The sequence below is a fragment of the Bos grunniens genome, chromosome 3 (genome assembly GCF_055505025.1).
Source record: "Bos grunniens cultivar Pamir isolate PY7600 chromosome 3, Bosgru_T2T1.0, whole genome shotgun sequence".
In the NCBI taxonomy this organism is placed as follows: domain Eukaryota; kingdom Metazoa; phylum Chordata; class Mammalia; order Artiodactyla; family Bovidae; genus Bos; species Bos grunniens.
This window is the reverse complement of record NC_141167.1, coordinates 107,471,786-107,489,454: the sequence shown is the minus strand read 5'-3', so window position 1 is coordinate 107,489,454 and position 17,669 is coordinate 107,471,786. Positions and strand designations below refer to the sequence as shown.

General features: G+C 57.6%; 1 protein-coding gene across 1 annotated transcript; it reads left to right on the top strand.

The window, feature by feature from the left end:
• The first annotated feature begins 2,381 nt into the window (after positions 1-2,381).
• Positions 2,382-11,531, top strand: NES (nestin). Its single transcript, XM_086393374.1, has 4 exons — positions 2,382-3,303; positions 4,363-4,487; positions 6,270-6,343; positions 6,579-11,531. The coding sequence occupies exons 1-4, from the start codon at positions 2,521-2,523 to the stop codon at positions 10,991-10,993; spliced, it is 5,397 nt and encodes a 1,798-aa protein (XP_086249500.1). The 5' UTR covers positions 2,382-2,520; the 3' UTR covers positions 10,994-11,531.
• Positions 11,532-17,669: the final 6,138 nt, after the last annotated feature.

The following is a 17,669-nucleotide window of genomic DNA, read 5'->3' as shown; positions in this document are numbered from 1 at the left end:
GACTCTGTGCGACCCCATAGACGGCAGCCCACCAGGCTCCCCCGTCCCTGGGGTTCTCCAGGTAAGAACACTGGAGTGGGTTGCCATTTCCTTCTCCAATGCATGAAAGTGAAAAGTGAAAGTGAAGTCGCTCAGTCGTGTCCGGCTCTATCGACCCCATGGACTGCAGCCTACCAGGCTCCTCCGTCCATGGGATTTTCCAGGCAAAAGTACTGGAGTGGAGTGCCATTGCCTTCTCTGCTCCTGGCCCATAGAGGGCCTCATTTTCCTCAGCTTCTCATCACATCAAGTAGTAGTTCTCTGTTTAGAACTGGCTGGGTCTTGGTGTCAGCTCCACCAGCTGTGGTTGTGGGACCCACCTTCTCCTGCCTCGGGAAAATCAACATCCCGCTCATCTCCAGCATTTCAGATCATCTCTGGTTCCCAAGACTCTCCAAACTCACAAGAGTGGCTCACGGGAAAGGTATGCTCTAGCTTGATGGCTTTCAAGGCTTTTTGTACAAAGACCTCCCTGTACCTGATCTTGTTTGATCCTCAGAACAAACACCTGGATATGGATAAATATTAACCTCCTTTATAACATAGGTGAACTGAGGCTCAGTTGGAGAACCTACGTGATTTGCCTAAGGTCAATCAGCTAGAAAGTGTAAAAGTCAGACCCAGGGCTCTCTGCATGAGACACAGTGCCAAACATCTCGCCTGTGGGTGACAGTGAGGGGCCCAGGAGAGAAAGTCTCCACAGCCCTGCCACTCCAATGTCTCCAGGGGACCCCTTCATGGATCCCAGGGATCTCAAGTATCATCTCTCCCTGAATAGCCAAGAAGTGAAAAGGGAAGGAGAGACTCCAAGTCAGCATTCCTGGGTACAACCCTCGGGAGGCCTCAGCCCAAACCGAACGGCAGGATTGGTGAGGTAATGTGGGGGTGGAGATGCCTCAGCCCCCCACACCATGTCCGCTGCCCTCTGCATTCCAGTGGACCAGTGAATTCAAACTCCACTTGGCCTAATGGGATAGCCTCCAGGTCATTGATCCTGCTGTGCTCCCTTCTCAGAAAACCTTCTCCACCCTCTGTGCTCCCCTGGGTCTCCGTGGACTCCTCGGATGCTAAGTATTATGACAACCTTATTGGTTACCCCCACCACCATTGTTGCCCTCCCGTTAGCAAATCATGAGCTCCTCCAGGGGTGGAACAGACTGCTGACACAGAGTAGGTTTCGAGCTAAATTGGATGCACATGAGCAGAAATTCCTTCCCCCTTCAAGGAATCTCATTATTCTCCGCTCTCCCCCTCTGACGCTGGTTCCCCTTTACAAGCCCCAAATCCCACCTCCTTCACTACCCAGTTCAAGGACCTCCCCTCCTCCAGAAGGCCTTCCCAGCTACTCCCGCCCTCAGTGAGCTCTTTGTCTCCTGAACTGTGGAGCTCTCAAAGGGATGTTTTGAGGATTCAGTCAGATAACGTAAATAAAATGTTAGAACATGATTTGGCACATTCCAAAGGCTGGATAAATTTGGACGCCTTGTGACTAAGAGATGCCTCTTTCTGCTTCTTCGTCTTGGCACAGTCTGAGAGCCACCAGGGGGCGCCCTCTGCACAAAAATTCCTGTCACCGAGGACGGGCTGGAGTGTCCTTCCCACTACCCCCCCCCCCACCGACCCCCGAGAACTGAGAGTGAGAGGTGGGGTTTCATTACCAAAAAGGTGGGTATATGAACTTCAGGTTATATGAAAGAGGAGTAGAAAGGATGAGGTGAATAATGGAAAGAACACCCTTTTGCCTGCTCCTTCGTTTCCTGATGGAGACTGAGGAAATGGGGTGTGCGTGCATCCGCGGTGCCTCCCAATAGCACATACTTGGTGCTTTCCAGGCAATGTGTTTTCTGACCTCTGTCTTCAATGCAGCCTTCTTCCAGTATTTCAGGAGGGTGAGTCTTTGCTATTTAGGAAAAACATGGCCACATCTATCCTTTCAGCCGTCCCATGAGAGTTCCATCAGCGCTCCCATTTTATGGATCAAGAAACTGAGTCCGAGAAGAATTCAGTGACACTTTTCTTGGATGCCCTGAGTAACAGACTCGCACCCCCTCGCAGGCCTAAATCCCTGGCATCCCTTCCACAGGCTCAGTTCTGTGTATTATCTCCTTTTATCTGGGTTGATGACCTTGTCTCACGCCCTCCTTCGCCTGAAAGCCACCGCCATCGGATCGGATTTTCCCGGCATGGATTTTCCCTTGGTTCCGCTCTACAGTACCCCGGGGCGGCAGGGACAGAGGCTGCCGCCGTCGCTCTGAACCCTAAGGGGTTAAGAGCTGTGTCCCGCCCCTTTTCCCGCCAGGCTGGCGGGAGTATGAATAGGCTCGCTCCCACTCCCGACTCCCAGTCGCTCCGGTTGCTCCTCGCCCCGCCCCGTCATTGTCCCCATCCGCGTCTTTTCCCTTCCGTCCCCAAAGCTTTGAGAGCTGCTGGCTTCTCCTGGTGCTCCGAGTCTCTCCACCTTCGGTGGGTCAGACGAGCAGGATGGAGGGCTGCCTGGGGGAGGAATCTTTTCAGATGTGGGAGCTCAACCGGCGCCTGGAGGCCTACCTGGCCCGGGTCAAGGCGCTAGAAGAGCAGAATGAGCTGCTCAGCGCGGAGCTCGGGGGTCTCCGGGCACAGGCCGGGGACACCTCCTGGAGGGCTCGTGCCGACGACGAGCTGGCGGCCCTACGGGCCCTCGTCGACCAGCGCTGGCGGGAGAAGCACGCGGCCGAGGTGGCGCGCGACAACCTGGCAGAAGAGGTGGAGGGCGTGGCGAGTCGGTGCCAGCAGCTGCGGCTGGCCCGGGAGCGGACCGCGGAGGAGGTGGCCCGCAGCCGGCGTGCGGTCGAGGCCGAGAAATGCGCCCAGGCCTGGCTGAGCACCCAGGCTGCGGAGCTGGAGCGCGAGCTGGAGGCTCTGCGCGTGGCGCACGAGGAGGAGCGCGCCGGCCTGAACGCGCAGGCTGCCTGCGCCCCCCGCGGCCCCGCTCCGCCCCGGGGTCCCCCCGCGCCAGCCCCCGAGGTGGAGGAGCTGGCTCAGCGGCTGGGCGAGGCGTGGCGTGGGGCAGTGCGCGGCTACCAGGAACGCGTGGCGCACATGGAGACGTCGCTGGGCCAGGCCCGCGAGCGGCTGGGCCACGCGATGCAGGGCGCCCGCGAGGGTCGCCTGGAGCTGCAGCAACTCCAGGCAGAGCGCAGCGGCCTTCAGGAGCGCAGGGCCGCGCTGGAGCAGAGGCTGGAGGGCCGCTGGCAGGAGCGGCTGCGGACCACTGAGCAGTTCCAGGTGAGGAAGCCGGGGGCGGGGACTGGGCAAGACAAGGCTTCAGGAAGTCCTTTTGGGGTTCAGAGACCTGGGAAGGGGAGTGGGCAGTGGGGGTGGCTGTAGATTTAGGGGCCACTTTTTAGAAAACCATGCCTGGTGCCGCCAGCCTGGACTCTCACAACTCTGGCTAGTGCAGGGTTGGAGGTTCAGATTCCTCTCAAAGCACACCTCGAAGGGCCGAAAGGCCCAAGACGTTGTAGCAGTCTCCTCCCTGTCTGAATGGCACCCTCCCACCCTGATGGCCCCTGGGCCCCTCCCTAGGCTCTGCTATCACTCAGAAGATGCTCAGGATTTGGCCTCTCAGTCTCCAAGTTCTCAACAGCCCTCCTCCCCCTGGCAGGAGAGGGTGAGGGGCCCTGGATGAGGGGCCACCAGCCCCTTCTCCCTTGTCAGGGCTCTTCAGCTCCTGAGTACATTCCAGAGGCCTGGGACAGCTGCTCCCCCTCACACTGCGCAGATGTGACCAGCAGCTGAGAAAACAGCCTCCTGCCTGGCCCAGACAGAGGTCTCACTATCCCCCACTCCCCCTTCAGAGGAGAAAGATTCCAGAACATGAGAACGTGTGGGAAGTGGAGGGGGCGGGGCCGAGGGTGGGGAGCGGGAGACAGTGGCTGGGACCCCGGCGGTTTGGCTTCCAGTCCTGCAGGCTCCAGGCCTGTTGATTAATCGTTTTTCCTTCTGCTTCCACTTTTCCCCCTTCTCCTACTCTCTGTAACCCATCTCCTCTCCTCCCTCACCTCCCCCTTCCTGTGGGAGTTGAATTCTGAGCCGCATGTGCTACCATTTAATCAGCATCCTCAGAGGAGGAGCCAGGCCGTGGGATAGGACTGAGAGGGGCCCTTTGCAGAGGCTCCAGAAGGGGGTTTTCTGGGCAGGGAGTGGGGTAGGGGAGGCAGGAATCTGCTCTGCGGAGAAGTTAATCAGGAAGCGAAGCTGCTGCTGCAGCAGCCAAGGGGGATGGAGGTGAGTGAGGGGGAAGGAGCCCTCCCCTTCACTGACTACCTCTGGGTTGCTCTGCAGCTGGCCGTGGAGGCCCTGGAGCAGGAGAAACAAGGCCTCCAGAGCCAAATCGCCCAGGTCCTGGAAGGTCGGCAGCAGCTGGCACACCTCAAGATGTCCCTCAGCCTGGAGGTGGCCACATACAGGTAGAGCCTGACCCTGACCCATGGGGATGCACAGATGCACAAGTCTATGTGGGGGCAGACTCCTCGCCTGAAGGGGCCCAGAGCCATGGGTGGGGTGGGGGCTCTGCCACCACTTGGTCCTGTGACCCTAGGCTGATCCCTTCCACCTAAGCCCACCTGCTCTCCTGTGGGTTTAAGACCAGAGAAGTATCCTGTGCCCAGGAGACCCTCCAAGGAGCGGTGATATAGCTGAGTGGGACAGCCTCGAAAGAGAAGGCTGGACACCTAGAGGTCATCTGCATCCAGAACATTACCCCCAAGGGGCTGAAAAGCCCAGTCCCTGTGTGTGCACACTCACACCAAGAGGGTGATGTCCTTGAGCAGCCTCAGGAAGGAGGAACCGCAGGTGTGGGCTGGTGGCACCGACTTGCCACCTGACCTGGGCCTCAGTCTCCCGGTCTGGAGGATGGGAGATGGGCTAGGTGACAACCAAAGTCCCTTCCATCCTGAATGTCCAGGGGCCTGACTCCTATCAAGCCTTGGTGCCCTTGGCCTTGGCCTTGCCCAGCCCATCTACTGACCATACCCTGTTGGCTCAGGAAAGGTTGAGACCAAGGAAGTGCTGCTTCTCTGGCTCTGTGGCCTTGGGCAAACCCACAGTCTCGCCTGGGAAACTGATCTGGTTAGCCAAGGCCCCACTGATGGAACCTGAGGAAGGAAGGGGCTTTGCCATGGTGAAGGATTGCGTACTGCAAGCCCGAAGGGTGGGGCCAGGGCTGGAGAGCCTATGAAGACAATGCCCCGAGAATCCACTGACGAACAAAAGCAGGGGCCCCGGAAAAAGCTCAGGAGGGGAGGGGAGGCAGGGTCCAGAGGAGGAAAGTCAGTGAGGCTCCAAGGATGAGAAGGAAGGGGCTCCACCTCCACAGAGATCAGAGAGCAGCTCGGTGCTACAGCAGGAAGAACCGAGAAAATGCTAACCAGACTCAGAGATGATGAAGAAGAGCACAGAGCCGATAGATGTTCGGATAACTTGTTGATTTGATCAGTCCTCCTTCCCTGCAACTGGTCCCCGCCTTCTTAGTCCCCATGGGACACTAAGGCAGGGGCGTGGACACAAAGACCTTCATTGCCCTGAAAGGCTTGGGATCCAGACTACTTAGAGATCCCCAGATAAGAGCCTTGACCCCTTGTCAAACCACTGAGGGGAAAGGTCTGGGCAGGCTTAACCTGGGTTTTGAGGCATGAAAAGGATTTGGAGAGAGGGAGCTGAATTCTTTTGTTTTTGTCTGTAACCAGCTCTGGGGGCCCTGGGGGAGGAGGAGGAGGAGGAGGGGGGAGCCTATCCCATGGGAACGGCCTGAGAATTCCCACTTCCCCAGGGAAGCCCCCTCCTCAGACCCTCCAGATGGCGGTGTGGACAAAGGCAGCAATTAGCATGAGAATCGGCCCCCCACCCAGAGGATGAGGTCATAGGCCTGGGATGGGGAGGGGACTAGTCTAAGCGCTGTGTGGGGGTGTGTGTACACTGTGTCGACTGTGTGGGAACCGCTTGTGTGTCTGTGAGTCCAGCTGTGTGTTCAAATAAGTGTGTGACTCTGTGTGAGCAAGTGTGTGCTATCTGTGGGTGTGACCATGTGATTTCATGGGCAGAGCCAAGCACAACCCCATTGTGGCTTTTGTGTGATAGTGGTGAAAGTGAGGAGGAGGCCTGCCAGGCGGGGCCTGTGACTTCCCCCTGGCTGGCTGGCCTGCTGGCCTGTGGGCAGAGGGCTGACCCGGCTTTTCTTCCTTCGTCCCCAGGACCCTCCTAGAGGCTGAGAACTCACGGCTGCAGACACCTGCAAGCGGTTCCAAGGCTTCCCTCAGCTTTCTGGGTAAGAGGAGGGGCCAGGTTTCCCCCAGAACTTTACCTTTGCTTCCTCTTCATACCCCAGAGCGATTTATTTTTTGAGATGAGAAGCAGGAAAGCCTAATTCTTGACCCCATGGCCCCTAACATCAATGAGCATGCTCTTAGCCCAGCCCAAAAAAGGCAGGAGCAGGGTCAGGGTACTCCTCCCCATCCCAGCTGATCTGTCCTGACACCATTTCCCCCTCTTTGCCTTTCCAGACCCTAAGCTGGAGCTACATTTCCCTGGGACCCCAGAGGGCCGGCGTCCGGGACCTCTGCTTTCTGTCCTGAGCCCTACTCCCCTCTCCTCACCTTTGCCTGGTACCCTTGAAACACCTGTGCCAACCTTTCTGAAGAGCCAGGAATTCCTTCAGGCTCGCACCCCGACCTCAGCCAGCACCCCCATCCCACCCACCCCTCAGGCTCCCTGCCCTGCTGTAGATGCCGAGATCAGAGCCCAGGATGCCCCTGTGTCTCTGCCCCAACCACGAGTTGGGAGGCAACAGGTGCCAGAAGTCATGTGGGCTGAAGCCAAGGTGGCCATCCCCGCCAGCGTCCTGCCAGGACCAGAGGAGCCTGGGGGCCAGCAACAAGAGCCCAGTCCAAGCCAGTCCCCTGAAGATCATGCCTCCCTGGCTCCAGCCCTCAGCCCTGACCACTCCAGTCTAGAGACCAAAGATGGAGAACCCAGTGCATCTAGAGAGTCCAGCAGATCCCAGGAGGAAGATGAAGGCCAACTCTGGGGGCTGACAGAGAAAGAAACAGTGGTAGAGGCCAAAGCAGTGAGCAGCTTGCAGCAGGAAACATGTCAAGAAGAGGCGGGTCTGGACGTGAAAGAAATCCAAGATGCCCAGGGCCCTTTGGAAAAAGAAGCTCTGAACTCTCTGGAAGAAGAGATTCAAAAGCCATCGATTCCACTGGAAAAACAGAGCCATGAGACTATAAGATCTCTAGAGAAGGAGAATCTGGAATCTCTGAGGTCTTTGGAAGAAGAGAACTTAGAAACACTAAAAATACTAGAAAAGGAGAATCAAGAATTATTGAAGTCTTTAGAAGGAAAGGAAACAGAGGTAATGAGATCTCTAGAAAAAGAAACTCTAGAACTACTTAAGCCTATAGGAAAAGAGGATCCACAGACATTGCCATCTCTAGGAAAGGAGAATCAAGAAATAATGAGGTCTCTTGAAGTTAATGTAGAGACATTCTTATATCCAGGAAAGGAAAATCAAGAATTAGTGAGGTCTTTAGAAGAGGAGAACGCTGAGTCATTGAGAACTCTAGAAAAGGAGAGTCAAGAGCCACTGAGATGTCAAGAAGTAGAGAACCAGGGAACACTGAGACTCCTAGCCAAAGAGAATCAGGAGCCACTGAGGTCTCTAGAAGAAGAAGACCAGGAGACGTCAAGACCGCTAGGGAAAGAGAATCATGAATCCCTGCGGGCTCCAGAAGATGAGAATCATGAGGCTTTGAGACCTCTAGAAAGAGACAAACCAGAGTCCCTGAGTTCTTTAGAAGAAGACCAGGAGGCAGTGAGACCTCCAGAAAGAGAAGACCAGGAGCTGCTGAGGTCTCTAGAAAAAGAAGACCAGGAGCCACTGAGGTCTCTAGAAGAAGACCAGGAGGCAGTGAGACCTCTAGAAGAAGAAAACCAGGAGCTGCTGAGGTCTCTAGAAAAAGAAAAAGAGGAGTCACAGAGGTCTCTAGAAGACCAGGAGGCAATGAGACCTCTAGAAGAAGAAAACCAGGAGCCGCTGAGGTCTCTAGAAGACCAGGAGGCAATGAGACCTCTAGAAGAAGAAAACCAGGAGCCGCTGAGGTCTCTAGAAAAAGAAAAACAGGAGGCGACGAGACCTCCAGAAGAAGAAAAACAGGAGCCGCTGATGTCTCTAGAAGAAGACCAGGAGGAAATGAGAGCTTTAGAAGACCAGGAGACAGTGAGACCTCTAGAAAAAGAAAAACAGGAGTCACTAAGGTCTCTAGAAGACCACGAGGCAATGAGACCTCTAGAAGAAGAAAACCAGGAGCCGCTGAGGTCTCTAGAAAAAGAAAAACAGGAGGTGATGAGACCTCCAGAAGAAGAAAAACAGGAATTACTGAGATCTCTAGAAGACCAGGAGGCAATGAGATCTCTAGAAGAAGAAGGCCAGATGACATTGAGCCCTCTAGAAAAAGTGAAACCAGAGACACTAAAGTCTCTTGGAAAAGATCAGGAGATAGTTAGACCTCTTGAAAAAGAGAATCAAGAGTTATTGAGGTCCCTAAATGAAAAGAGTACAGAGGCAGTGAGGTCTTTAGAAACAGAGACTCCAGAACCACTAAAGCCTACAGAAGAGGAAAACCTGGAAATACTGAAACCTCTAGAAAAGGAAAGTCAAGAGCCACTGGGGTCTGTGGAAGGGAACCATGAGACACTGAGACCCCCAGAGAAGGAGAATCAAGAGTCACTGGGCTCTCTGGCAGAGTGGAATGTGGAGAATTTGCAGTCTCTAGAGGAGGCCGACAAGGGAAGTCTAAGGCACTTGGAAGAGGAAGAGGACGTGGAGCAGGAAGAGAGTCAGGCGTCACTGAGGCCCCTGGAGGAGCAGGGGCAGGAGCTGCCACTCTCTGCACAGCAGCAGAAGTGGGGAGATGCAATGCAGGGGGACCAAGAACTGGATCAGGAGCAGCCCCCGGGGAGGGCTGGAGTGGACAGTGGGGATGGGGCAGAGCTGGAACTGAAAGAACTGGATAGCTCCCCTGGGGAGGGGGAGGTGGTGGAGCAGGGGCAGCTGCAGCTGACAGCCACAGGTGAGGCCTGGGGCCCAGGTGAGGGGCAGCCAGGCAGCCCTGAGCCCAAAGAGCAGAGGCTCCCAGCTGAGGGTGCCGGAGGGGCAGGAGGCGCTGTGGGCCTCCAGGACCCTGAGGAGCAGCCAGAGCAGGTGGGGGCCCTGGGCCTCCCGGCTGCCCAGGGAATGTCAGAGGTGATGGAGCCCGAGTTGGAAGATGAGGATGTGGCCCCAGGGGGTGGCCGAGCCTCCCCAGAGGTCACCTTGGAGTTAGAGAGGGCCATGGGCAGGTCTGAGGGAGTGGAACGGGGACCCGAGCAGGAGGCAGTAAAGCTGGAGGACCCAGGTGGCCTGGCCAGAGAGGAGGTGATGGAGCCACCCCTGGGGGAGGGAGGTGTGGCAGCAAAGAAGGTACAGGGCTTGGAAGGGCCCAGAAAGGAGCTGGAGGAGGCAGGCACTCTGGAGCCTGAGTCAGGGAAGAGCAGAGACCCGCTGGAGACTCCTAGGGACTGGGAGGAGTCAGAATCTGGGGCCCTTGGGAAAACAGAGGAGCCAGTCTCAGCTGAGACCTTGTGGTCTCACGAGGGAAGTGATACCCTCCAGCGCAGGCCCCTGGGGTCAGAGGGAGCTGAGGAGGATGCCAAACCACTGCTGGGGCCCCCCAGTCTGAGGCCCACTGAGTCCTGCTCGCCCAGCCTAATCCCTGAAGATGCCCCTGGGCCCCAGCCCCTGGCTGAGGGGAACCAAGAAGCCAGCTGGGGGCTGGAGGGCAGGGCTGAGGTCCTGGGAAAGGCAGGAGGTGAGCAGGAGGATCTGGGCTCTGGGGGGATCCCTGAGGGCCTCCAGGAGGAAGGGGAGGAGAGCAGAGAAGAGAGCGAGGCGGATGAGCTAGGGGAGACCCTTCCTGACTCCACTCCCCTAGGCCTCTACCTCAGGTCCCCCGCTTCCCCCAAGTGGGACCTGCCTGGAGAGCAGAGGCCCTCCCCTCAAGGGGAGCCCAGAAAAGAAGGCTGGGGTCCTGTGGTCCCAGCCTCCAAGAGCCTTGGGGCCCAGCCCTCAGAGGAGGAAGAAGAGGAGGGAGCTGAGGAGGAGGAACGTGGCCATGATTCTGAGCTGTCGGAAGAGTTTGAGGACCTGGGGACTGAGGCTTCTCTCCTTCCCGGGGTCCCGGGGGATGGGGAAGAACCTCTGAGCCAAGTGCCCCAGCTGCTCCTGGAGCCTGCAGCCTGGGATCGTGATGGTGAATCTGACGGATTTGCAGATGAGGAAGAGAGCGGGGAGGAGGGTGAGGAAGAAGATGAAGAAGAGGGGAGGGAGCCAGGGCCAGGGCATTGGGGGCCAGGGCCCTCTGTGGGCAGCCTCCCCGCCCTGAGCGGCCCTCAGGGAGGGCACCTCCTGGGGTCTGAGACCATGGGTGTCAGTGTCCCCTGGGACGATGGCCCAAGGGGTGCGGCAGCCGACGCCCCCGTGACTGCCCTGGAGACCGAGTCCCAGAACAGCACTGAGGCCTCAGGCTCAGAGGAAGAGTCTGATGCTGCTCCCCTGGAGACGGAGGACCAGGTCCCTGGCCCTCTGGGGACCCTCAGCGGGGTGGAGGACACCCTTGATGGTGGTGGCCCAGGCCCCAGCCTGAAGGAAGAGCTGGAGCGCGTGAATGGGGGCGTGGTGAACGGGCTGGAGCAGTCCGAGGGGGGAGGCCAGGGGAAACCGGGGGCTGCTGGGGGGGACCGAGGGAGCCCCTCAGAGGAGGAGGGGGCTTCCCTGAAGGCCCCATGGGCAGGGGCTCCTCTTCACCTGGGCCAAGGCCAGTTCCTGAAGTTCAGTCAGAGAGAAGGTGATGGAGACTCCTGGTCCTCAGGGGAGGACTAGAGAGAGCTCTCCTACACGGAGGCATTGGGTGGAGGGGCGTCCCCAACCCCCTCCCTGCTCGGGGCTGCACCCTTAACCTGCACTCTCTTGACCTGTGGTTTCTATCCCAGAGGCCCGGTTGGCCAGGGGGAAACGGGTGTGGCAAAGGGGCCCGGTCCAAGCGTGGAGACTCCGGGAATAGCTGCCAGCCCCCTGGCCTCTGCATAGCGGGGACAGCCTGCCTGCACTGTCCCGTGGGGCTGAAGCCAACTGAACCTGAAGGACTAGCCCCTCCTTTCCACCGCAGCTCCTTTCCTCCCATCCCATTAGCTGGAAAAGAACAGGGCTCAGCGGCCCTTCCAAAGGGAGGGGCTGTGGTGTTCCATGTGCCAGGGCTTACCAGCTCTGCCCTTCCTCCCTACACCCTCATGAGATGGTTGGCTGGTGGCTAATGAGGGTGAGGGGGTGCTCCTGTGTCCTGACCCCCCCATAGACCTGCCATGTTGTGGCCCCATCTGGCTCATCCCCGCCTGAATAAAGTAATGCCTCCGCCTACAAAGTCTGGACTCTTCCTTCCTCAATTCAGGGGGGCCTCAGGGTTGACGCAGAGGCAGAAGAGCCGGGGTAGAGGGGAGCAGGAGATGCTGGTCTTGGGGAGGGGCTGCCTGCTGGGGAGAGAAGATTCTGGAAGGCCTCATGGTGGAGACAAGCCAGGCAGGGGAAGGCTGGGGGTGCCAACCCAGGTGACCTTGGCGCCTGCAGAAACCAGGCTTGTCATCATCTCTGCCCACAGCGCTGATTACAGGGATTAGGGCTTGGGGCCACCCCCACCCTCGTATGTCCTCCCTGCCAGCCCCTCAGCGCCGCCAGCATAATAAGCCCCCTTGCCCCCAAACCCAAACAATTGTCTGGCCTTGGTGTCTGTTCAGACTGGCCGGGTCAGAGCCGGGTGAGGGAAGAAGGAGGTCTGTTCTGCCTCAGTCTGGCTGTGTGGCCTCAGGTCAGTGCTCAACTTCTCTGAACCTCAGATTCTGCCACACAATGACAGACATGGGCCTCCCAGGGCAGAGAGAGCAGGGAGCAGGCTAGGAGAAGCCAGCGGGTTACAGGTTAGATCTTCAGTAGGACCTCCTTGCAAGCGGAAGCAGGAGACAGGGAAGACAAGAAAGTGGAGGTGAGGGGGGATAAACTGAAGCTGTCTGGTGAAACGAAAGAGCAGTGATGGGATATGCTGATGCCTGGGGTTAGACTGGGGGTCCACCCAGCCACAGCAACTTCCCAAGAATACCCCCCTTCCCAGGAGTTCTCTGGGTCCCTGTATAGAGCCAGGAGGGACCAGGGGTGCCCGGATTAGGCTGCGCTTGAAGGCCTTGTAGTCAGGATACCCAAATAGAAGCCACTCCCCCATCTGAGCTCTGGAGGGAAGAAAAGCAGGCCAGCGACACCTAAATACTCTAGGTGGGGGTGGGGCAGGAGCTGCCAGACGAATGTTCTCGGTTGGAGAGACAATCCCAAGGCCAGAGGCAGGCCCTTTCTTTTCTTGGGCCTCAGGCTGAGGCCAGGGGAAGATAACAAGATGAAATCTCAACCCCTCTGACTTTAGCTCGTCCTCCCAACAAGGAGGGGGTGGATAGGAGGCCCCCGACAGGACCCCACTGTCTGCTTCTCTACCCACACCTTCTCTGCCTTCTGGGAGTTTCTGTGTTGGTTATCCAGGCCTCCCATTTCACACACACCCTGGCCCTTGGGGTCTAGGATGCTGGTGGCCCTCCTGGCCTCCACTGTCCTTCCTGTGCCCATTGCTAACAAGGCCATGTCTGATCTCACCAGGCTGCCAGGCTGGGGGCCAACACACTGGCATCCGGGCAAATAAGGCCCCCTCCCTGCTCCTCTGATGGGACAGACGAGCCCTGTACTTGGTCTCCCCAGGCCCTCGAGCACCCCCACTTAGGCGAAGGGCCAAGGACAGAGGCTGAGTCCTTCCCTGTGTCCGGGCCATCCTGCCACCGCCCAACACACACACACCAGGGCCCCTAGTCCCCTGCAGAACTATAGCCATTTCTGCTGACATCTCTAAGAGGGGGAGGAATGTCAGTTAGACAGAAGTGAGGACTCTCTAAAGGAGGTATGGCATGGGAGATGTGTCCTCTCTGGCAATGGAAGTCTGTGCAGCTGGAGAAATAACGGTTGGACGGAAACAGGGACTGTCAGCTGCTACTGGGGCATGTACTGTGCGCCACGGACCACGCTAGCGTTGGGAGTCCAGGGTTCCTGACCCGGAAAGCTCTGCCTTCTAACTGAACAAGGGCTTCTGAGTGGAAATCATATTCGGAAATGGAGACAGGCAGGAGACTGTGGGAGCAGACAGCAGGCTCCCACCTGATCTGAACTGGGGGAGGCTGGGAGGAGGTGGTCAGGGAGGGCTACTCTAGGAGCCTAAAAGAGGAGCTGGAGCTGGCAGGTGTAGGGAGGAGGAGACAAGAGGAGGGGGAGGACAAGCATTCTAGCCAGAGGGAACAGCATGTGGAAAATCCTGGGGCAGGAAGACAAGTTTGTGCATTTGACGGACAGAACGAAGGCTTGTGTGACCAGAAGGTGGAGAGTGAGGGGTAAAAAGGTTCACAGTAAGGCTAAAGAGGAGTTGGGGGCCAGGGGGCTAAGGCCTCCCTAGGCAACCAGGAAATACGGCTTTCATCCTAAGGGAAATGAGTCTCCGAACTTTCCGGCTGCTGTGTGAGAGTGGATTGGGGTAGGTAGAAGGGCTTCAGGGTCTTGCCGTGGTCCAGGCAGGGGATGAGGGTAGCAGGGGGACTGCAGAGCAAGCGCAGAAGGGAAGCAGAGTCTCAGGACTTGGTGATCCACTGTGGGAGACAGAAAGGTGGCGGCTCAGATGGTAAAGAATCCACCCGCAATGCAGGAGACCCAGGTTCAATCCCGGGGTCAGGAAGATCCCCTGGAGAAGGAAATGGCAACGCACTCCAGTATTCTTGCCTGGAGAATTCCATGGACAGAGGAGCCTGATGGGCTACAGTCCAAGAGGTCACAAAGAGTCGGACACGACTGAGTAACACTTCACTTTACTTCTGGCCTAGAGGTCACCCAGAACAGAGCCCCCAGGAACTCCAGCTGGGAGGACACTTGGGCAGGAGCCTGAGAAGGAGGACCAGGGGACTGTGGTCCCTCCGAGACGGTGTTGTCTCGAAAGCCCTGGGACAGCGTGGCCTTGGTCTGACACGGTGCCTGGGGGCCCAAGGGTGCTCAGTAACCACAGACTGAATAAATAAGTGAATGAATGAATGACTGTGATGAGGTCAGACAACAGGAAGCATTCGGGAGGGTGGAGTCCCAGGGGAGGGAACCAGGAGGCTGCTCCCGCCATCCCCCAACCCTCCCCAGCACAAGGACAAGTGGGAGGTTATTCTGGGGCCTCCTCTGGGTAAATATAGCCTCTGAACGGGGTGGGGGCAGGGTGGGGGGCCGGAGGTGGCTTCCTCGGTTTGTTTGGGGCACTTCCTTATAAGGCTGTGCAGGCCCAGGCGCCTGGGAGGGTGAGGTCAGGGGCTGAGTTCTCCATTCAGCCCAGCCTGATGCTGTCCCTGCCGCCCTGCCGCCGGCTGCTGCCAGAGTCCCAGAGGAAATCAAAGGCCTGGGCTTTGGGCTCTGGCCAAGGGAGCTCAGAGTGCGGCCTCTTAAAGAGCCCCTTCAGCCTCATGTCTACGCAGGAACCCAGTCTAGGGTGGGACAGGGGGGTCTGTCCAGGGTCCTCTCAGAAAGTGATGCCGGAGGCCTCGGTTTTCCCATCTGCACAATACCGCTCAGACTGGGTCATTCCCTGAGGCTCCATGCAGCTAAGAGACCCCGCAGCCTAACCTCTACCCTTCCCACTGCAGGGTCTACACTTTTTGCTCTGATCTCTCCCTGGTAGCTCAGCTGGTAAAGAATCCATCTGCAATGCAGGAGACCCTGCTTCAGTTCCTGGGTCAGGAAGATCCCCTTGGAGAAGGGAACAGCTACCAACTCCAGTATTCTTGCCTGGAGAATCCCATGGACAGAGGAGCCTTTTGGGCTAGAATCCATGGGGTTGCAAAGAATCAGACACAACTGAGCAACTTTGACTGGAGACCAAAGACTCAGAGTCCACTCATTGCTTCCCGAGGCCCTGGCCCCTCAGCTCCCCACTCTCAGCCCCTCCTTGGGGCACCAGCTGCTGCCACTTGACCCTGCGGTGTCACAGCTGCTGTCAGAAATGCCGTCCTGTCAGGCAGGCCTGGAGGAATGTGATTTAATTTCAGCTGGAATGTGCCCTCTGCGGCTGCCCCTAGAAAAGGGAGCGAATGGACACTAAGCCCACCTAAGCCCAGGAAACCCAAGAAGGCTCTGGGCTTGGGGACAGGCCCCTGGGTCCCTGTGAGGCCCCCACTCCCACCCCAGAGGGAATGGTAAGTTTCAGGACAGGCGCTGCAGCAGAAGACGTCATGTGAATGCCGCTCTACTGGATCAAGGGAGGACCCAGGTACCCGTTCCAAAGTCCTCAGGCCCACTTGGAAAAGACAAAGGGAAGTCTCAAGTGAGCCACCAGGGAAGAGAATTTTTGGCTCACGGGCAGGAAGAGGGACAGAATAGCCTCAAGTGAGGGCCCGAGGAGTCTGCGATCAGAAGCAAGGGAAACACCGTCCTCTGTTTCCTCTTTGATGATCCAAAGATTCCACATCCATCTCTCCATCCACCCTGGGGGCTCCTCTCCCTTCTCCCCTCCCTTTCTAACACAGCACCCCCACAGCCAGATCGTTTTTCTTTCCCAACATTTGAGAAGTAATAGACTCTGCCTCCTGCTCCCCGACCCTCGCCCCAACGCCACCAACCCAAGGTCTCCAAAGTGGACACCCCTCCTGTAACCTAACTCCTGTTTCTCATGCTGTCACGTCTGGCCCCCCACTTTCCCCAAAGGGACAGACCCCAGGCCCCAGAGTCCCAGGTCCGAGAGGCCCCTTTGGTCTTCTCCTCTTGCAGTCAAAAGCTCCCCTCCCCACAGCCCTTATTCACTCTCCCCACCCCCATGACTCAGCTGTGGCACCAGAAATAAACCGAGGCAGGTGCCAGGGGGCCACTGTCGAGGAACCACCTCCCAGCAGCTGCGGGCTCAACTGCTGACAAGCGGAGCCCAGGGGCCCAGGAGGGGTGGCTGGGAGACTTCAGTTTCAGGGGTGGGGAGATGTCTGGCCCCCTCCTCCGTCTTCCCTGCTAAGGAGAGACACCCCCTCGCTGTCAGCCTCACAGACCCCCTCTCCTTCCTGTCTCCCCCTTTCTGCCTCTCCTCATCTTTCACTCTTCCACTTCCTCCCCTCCCTCCTCCCTGGCTGCTTCCCAACTCTTGAATCCTTTGATGTCTCCTGGATTCCCTCTTTTTCTATTGGCCTCATTTCCCTGGAAGTTCTGTGTTGAAAGAGAACTTCGGTTTACCTTGATGGGGATAAAGGTGCAGAAAGACATTCTTGCCAAGGATACTAAGAATCCTAAGATGCCACTTGGGGTCCAAAGAACATGGGCCCAGGGGTGTGGGCTGCTCCTTGGCTCGAGTCCAAAGTGGTCAAGCAACAGGCTTCCCTCTGTTAACGGCTTCTAAAGACCTCGAGGAAGAATCATCAGGGAATAAACACAGAGGTCACAAGATCTACCCACTCAGAGTGTTGATAAGAGTCTAGAGTCTTTCAGCGGAGAATTTCCTCCCAGAGTTCTTCCTTCTCCCTCTTTGCTTTTCTCTCCTCTCCTTCCCAACCTTTTCTCCTGCTCTGCCTCAGGCTTCCAGTTCTCCCTTCTCAGGAGGAAGCAGGCAGTTTTACAGGAGGCAGACAGGAAGTGAGATCTCAGGAAGGACCTCTAGCCTGGGGAACAGAGGAAGCTTTCCACTGCTGGAAGCCGGGTACCTGGACCCTCACTCCCGGCAGGGTCTGACTGCCACTCCTGGGGAAAGCTCTCCCGCCCACGGGGGTCTGACAGGCTGAGCATTTTTGGAAGTCTTTGGGAGCTACTGTGTCTCAGAAGGCAGCCAGGACAATGGGGCCCTGTCTCTCTCTGCACAGGAGACAGGCTCACAGACAGAGCCTCAGGACTGGGACAAAGGCACCAGTGAGGTCAGGGCAGGGTGCGGGAGTCGAAGTGGGAGAGTGGGAGAGGAATGGGGAAGGGGGATGTGGGTCAGAGCAGCCTGAGCAAAGCCGGGGACTCTGGTGGATGGAGGACCTCTGGAAAACCCACCTCCCTGGGCTCTCAGGCCCATTCTCAATGCTCAAACCCCTAATCTAGGCTGGGCCTCCTCTCTCCACATAGACTCAGACATCCTCCGACCTCCCTCAACCCCAGGGGAAAGGAAACCCTGTGGGGGACCCCATTTTAGACATGTGGGAAGGTGGCTGGAGCTTAACCACATATCCAGGGGCTTGGTCAGCTGTCTGCTGTGTCCTGGAGGCCGAGGTAGATACAGGTGGGCCCCTATTCGAGCTGCCCAAAGAGATGGGGCTGACACTCCATGAGGGGCCAAGTCCCCCTGTTCAAGCCAAGAGAGGCCACACACACACACACTGGTCCAGGGGTTAGTTTCTGTACAAGGTGCTGAGTCATCCCTAGACCAGCTCTCTCTTCCCCAGGAAGCCCAACAAAGCCAGGAGCAGGCTTCCGTTTCCGGCAGCCCTGCCTAAGC